Below are 5,658 nucleotides of genomic sequence, written 5' to 3' on the forward strand. Positions count from 1 at the left end.
TCCGCGATCCTCTGAAGTTTCCTCTTCGCCTCATCATCAGCCTTAATTACCGCGGCTGGTTGTTTTTTTTTTTTCCCCTTGCTTTGCTATGATTACAGCCCTTGGACGGCTCCTTAATAGCAGCGCTCCGCGGGCTGCCCGTGTCATTAACTCCTAATTCAATCGGGGGGGGGGGGGGAGGAGGAAACACCCCAAACAGCATCACCCAAAAAAACCAGAGGGAGAGACTGAGAGGCAGTTTGGTCCCGCCCCCCGCGCGCCGCGAGCCAATGGCGTGAGTCACCGAGGCACGTCAGGGGCCAGGGCGGGCGCTGATTGGCCCGCGGGGCGTTCCCTCGGCTTCCCAAAGGAGGACAGCGCCGGCGAGCCCCAGAGGGGGAAAAGGGGGGCGGCCGGGCCCGCAGCGCCTCACTCGCCGGGCAGAGGCGCCGCGCAGCTCCAGAGCTCCCTCCGCACCGCCATGGCTTCTCCTTCCAAGGCGAAGGAGGTCTTCTCCTCCGACGAGGAGGGCCCGGGGGCCGGCGGCGCCGAGGAGCACCACAAAGTGAAGGTGTCCAGCCTGCCGTTCAGCGTGGAAGCGCTCATGTCCGACAAGAAGCCCCCCAAGGAGCCGCCGCTGCCCGCGCCGAGCGGCAGCGCCGACGGGGCGGCCGTGGGCACCTCCAGGAACCTGCTGCTGTCGGGCCACGGGTCCCGGGACGCGCACAGCCCCCCCGGGGCGCTTACAAAAACCTTCGACACCGCCTCGGTCAAATCGGAGAACTCGGAGGACGGCACGTCCTGGATCCAGGAGGCCGGGAGATATTCCCCGCCGCCAAGTGAGTGCCCGGGGGAGCGGCGGGAGCTGCGCGGGGAGCGAGGGCGGGCGGGCGGGCACCGCTCCGGCCCCGGGCTCCGAGCGCCGAGATGCCCCGGAGCACGCGAGATAGAGACGTGTAGATCTTATATTTCATCGTAAATTTTATATTCCCATCCCTGGAAGTGGTCAAGGCCGGCTTGGATAGGGCCCTGAGCAACCTGGTCTAGAGGAAGGTATCCCTGTCCACGGCAGGGGTTTGGAAGGAGATGATCTTTAGGGTCCTTTCCAACCCAAACCGTCCTGCGATTCCATGATATTTTGTATATGTATTCATATCTACGCGTGTGTAATTTTTAGGTCTATGTTACATATTTTTTCGTATGTATGTTAGGCTTATATATTTATATGGTTATGTATTTCTACATTAATATATTTATATATATGACTGTATGTATATATATAAATATATACTGCTTTCAAAACCATAGAAAGATCAGAAAATACCATGGACCAGCTCTCTTTCCTGACACGCTACTCTCCGGCTGCCGGTTCGTCCATTTAGATTATCCCATTGTAACAACAACTGGAATTTCTCCCTGATACCTTCTGCCTTACATGGTGCACAGCAACCTCTTAAACCCGGGAATTGTCCCTTCCAGCCTTGTGCGCTCTCTCCGCGCTGGCTCCCGCCGCCGTGACTCCCGACACGGGGTTGTTCCTCTCTCCCTGGTTCCCTGCAGCTTGTCAAAGTTCCCCGATCTAGGCCTGACCTCTTTACCCCCTGCGATCTCTCCCGACCCCGTCCCCACCGCCTTAGGGACACGCGATCCGGAGGTGACAGGTCACTTCTTAAACCCTTTTGCACTTCGAGCCGCGCTGCTGTGCCTGCGCTGAATCGCATTTCGCTTCGGTGAAATCCCTTAAAAAAACAGGGGGGAAATTGCTTTTAAGAAATCAAAAGCCCCAAAACTACCTCCAGGAGAAGGAGAAGAAGCATCCGGGCGATTCTGGGCTTTCTGCCTTCCCACGGCCAGGAGCCGTGGCGGCCGTACACCTGTATCAGTGGATCGATCCGCTCTCCTCCGCGCATCCCTAACTTGCCTGATGGAAATTAAGTGCTCTGCTTTATTTAAGTTAGAGACTCTACAGAAGCAAACAGTCTCGCAGAATTTGCTCCTCAATCTAATACTGCAAGAAGGAAGTTTAGTGCTATTACAGCTCCTCTTTTTTGTTGTTGTTTGTTTGGGTGGGTTTGTTTTGGATTTGTTTTTGGTTTGTTTTTTTTTTAACAATCATTTCGATTTGGCTTTCATCCACTTCCTTTCATTTACTGCCCCCGAATTAATTTGATTTCTGTCATGCTGGGAGAGGGCCCGGGAGAGGGCAGGAGGAAAGCATCCTGCCCGTGGCATTCCCTGTGTAGCTCCAATTTTCAATTTTCGTGTACCCTCAAGTATGCTGAAAAAGCGTGAAAACAAGTGTGTGCTTCTACCCGGACCCCCTTCTCTAAATCTGCCTAAAACCCCAGACTTAGACAAGGCCTAATATTCTCCCTCTACATTTTTCCCCCCTCGAAATTCCTCTCCTTTCTCTTTTAAATCGGCTGTTCTCGAGATCTGGAAAATAGTTTCATAAAGGACTTCAGTAGCTGGGAATTCTGGTAATCTCAGCGGGATTTGGGGCAAAACCCGATAATCAGGGAAGGGAAGGTCCTTCGGCCTCGATCATCTCCCTCATTTCCCACCTCCTGGCGTTCGGCCGCTCGGCAGGAGGCAATGACCAGTTCTCCCTCAGGAATACCATCTCTCTGTGGAGGGTTTCGACTTTAAAAACAGCTCCTCTATTTATAATTATTGATATTACGGGTAGAATGAACTGGGGAAAAAGTTGTAAAAGTTAGAGTTTTGAGCAACACGGAGAGGGGACCCTCTCCGAATGATTATTTTTGTCCGACATTGCCCAGAAAAAAGAGGATAAATAGAAAAAAAAAAACAGCGAAACAAATCAGTGCAGCGAGGGCTTGAGGACTGTAACGGGATAAACGCAATTGCAGAGTCTGCGGTGACGACCGTCCCTCCTGCTTATCAGAGTTCGGCAGTCACTTGGGGGGATGGTGAGGGAAGAAGCCCGGGAACGCTTGGGTGTATCCCGGGGGAAATATTTATCCGGGATTTAATTTAAAAGCATGTTTCTGTGGTTTCCCCCGTGTGTAACAGCAGTCGGGACGGGTCGAGCTGACTCGACAGCCGGGAAAGGCGCTGGGTTGGGGATTGACGGTTCCCCCTCTAAACCCTGTCACTGCTGGAAGCAGCCCGGTAGCTGGGTCTTGGGAAAATTTCACTTAGGGAAAAGAAACAGGTTGTGTTTAAAAATACAGTAGAACAACGGGGTGACTAGCAGTGAATTTAGGGTCCATTTAGTGTAGTTTTAATTTAGCATAGTTTTAGAAGTGAACCAACTGTCACAATGAGCACCTTAATTATTGGAATGCCCTGGTGTGATCACAAGACAGTATCTGACAAGTTGTTTTCTAAGAGGGCTTTGTTTTCAGTATCTAAAGGAAGGATAATAAGGGAAGTTTAATTTTTTCCACTGTAACTGTTTTCTCCCTCACCTTTCTGAACTTTTGAACACTTTCCTTGTGGGATTTTTTAATTGCATGATGTGTACTTAAACAGCTTCTTGATCCAACCTATTTTAAAAAGTAGAAGAGAAAAGTGAAAGGAGTCCAGAAAAAATAACGTGCAAATACTGACAAGCATTTGAACCAGACACTACAGTGTGTACAAGATTTAGCAGCCTCTTTAGAGCAGGCTGTGTGTCATTTGCTGTATCAAGCTGGGGAGCCAGGGTGACTTGCCCCGGGAATTATGCGGAACACAGCCAAATTGCTCAGCTTTTGAAGTTAGCTGCATGCTTCTTATTCATTCTTTAGATTGTAAAATTATTAGTAAAATGCAAAATTAATCTAAAGACCTAAACTGATCTAAAGTCAGCCGTGTGCCATTCCAGGTATATGTGCCTAACCCGGTTGGGATTTAAGGTGGTAGATTTCCTGACTTGTATTGACTACAAATGCTGCAGTTAGGAGGCTTCTTGTTTTGTTTTAGTTTTAATTAGCAAATATAATAAAACCCAAAAATGTTGAATGAAAAGTGCACTGCTTTCTTGGTTTTGTTGATACTTTTTGAAAATCAGAAAATACTCACTGAAAAGTTAAAAAGCAGAGGAAAAACTCCCTCTTGAAGAAGAAATATCAATAAAAATGCCTAGTTAGTGAAACCAAAAAAATTGTCAGACCCACTCCTTCAGCTATCAGAAAAAAGATAGGGTGCTTAGTGGAGCTGGGCTGGGCTCTTCTCTTGCTCCACTGTCCTTTTGTGAATCTCCCGCCTTTGCTATGTTTGTGCTGTGCTTTGCTGGAGTTACACCTCCAGTTCTGCAGCTACCAAAACAGCTGGTTTGTGTGCTCTAGACCCCTATGATGTGACTCCTAAAGTGATCCGTGAATCCCTTGTGCCCTATCTACCCTTTTGAAATCACTGAGCCAAAATTTCGCTTCCCAGGACATCTGCTGCTTTTACCAGAAAAAGATTTCCAGAGCCACTTGCAAAAGGATCCTCTGTTTTCAGGGTCTCACTTGGAGGCCCATCAAGCACAGCATCTCTGCAGAGCACCCAGGTCTCCTTGCTTTTGTGATAACTGGCCTTTCCCTTCCTTGCAGGACACCTGAGCCCCACTGCCTGCACCCTGAGGAAGCACAAGACGAATAGGAAGCCCCGAACCCCGTTCACCACTTCCCAGCTGCTGGCTCTGGAGCGCAAGTTCCGCCAGAAGCAGTATCTGTCCATCGCCGAGAGAGCGGAGTTCTCCAGCTCCCTCAACCTCACAGAGACCCAGGTCAAAATCTGGTTCCAGAATCGGAGGGCCAAGGCCAAGAGACTGCAGGAGGCTGAGCTGGAGAAGCTCAAAATGGCAGCGAAGCCCATGTTGCCATCAGGGTTCAGCCTCCCTTTCCCCATCAACTCTCCCATCCAGGCTGCCTCACTGTATGGAACATCCTACCCTTTTCACAGACCTGTGCTTCCTATCCCTCCTGTTGGACTCTATGCTACTCCTGTTGGATATAGCATGTACCACTTATCCTAAGAAGATCAGAAAGACGAAGTGACAGTAAGACAGACTTCCTGGTGGATCATGTCCAGCCCTGAGAAGACAGTACCCCAACCAGTACTGGCCATTCCTTCTGCACACTTCTATCTGCCATCCTGAGTGTATGGGAGTTTGTGCTAGCAAAGCAAGGCATCCTGTATGCTACAGGTTGGGCGTCTTCTGAGAGTGCTCTGAGCACTCAGAGTCTGATCCTCAAAGAAAAAAAAATTGTAAAAACAAACAAACAAAAAAGAGAGAAAAAATATTTGAGCAAATGTAGGGTTTTTATACAGTGCACGTAAAACTAGACTAAAAAAGAACGGGTGAAAAGGCAATTTTATCTTATGGAGGCAGAGATTTCCTGACACCTTCCTGATGGGGCCCAACACAGGTTTAAATTTAGAGGGGTGCATGCCCTCACACCACACTCTAAGTTGCCATCTCTTAGTATGGGGGCAGTGGGGAGGGAAATAAAAAGATATAATCAACGTTTTGTTGTTTGGTTGTTTTTTCAAAAAAAGCAGAGCCTGTAGCTAGAGACACCGTGTAAATAGAAGCTAGACCCAGTAGAGTCTCAGTGAAGTTCAGAGCCAGCAAATTCCTGCATTTCTGAGGGTAGAGAAAATTTTTGCATCCCAAACCTCGGCAGATGAGTGTAACAAGATGAGCATCAGGGCGCCTAAATGTAGAGCCCAGTTTTATCCACC

General features: G+C 49.1%; 1 protein-coding gene across 1 annotated transcript; it reads left to right on the forward strand.

Annotated features, from left to right (window-relative positions):
• The first annotated feature begins 252 nt into the window (after positions 1-252).
• On the forward strand, positions 253-5,205 carry MSX2 (msh homeobox 2). Its single transcript, XM_064671776.1, has 2 exons — positions 253-818; positions 4,524-5,205. The coding sequence occupies exons 1-2, from the start codon at positions 461-463 to the stop codon at positions 4,946-4,948; spliced, it is 783 nt and encodes a 260-aa protein (XP_064527846.1). The 5' UTR covers positions 253-460; the 3' UTR covers positions 4,949-5,205.
• Positions 5,206-5,658: the final 453 nt, after the last annotated feature.

Source organism: Pseudopipra pipra, chromosome 15 (assembly GCF_036250125.1).
Source record: "Pseudopipra pipra isolate bDixPip1 chromosome 15, bDixPip1.hap1, whole genome shotgun sequence".
Lineage (NCBI taxonomy): Eukaryota > Metazoa > Chordata > Aves > Passeriformes > Pipridae > Pseudopipra > Pseudopipra pipra.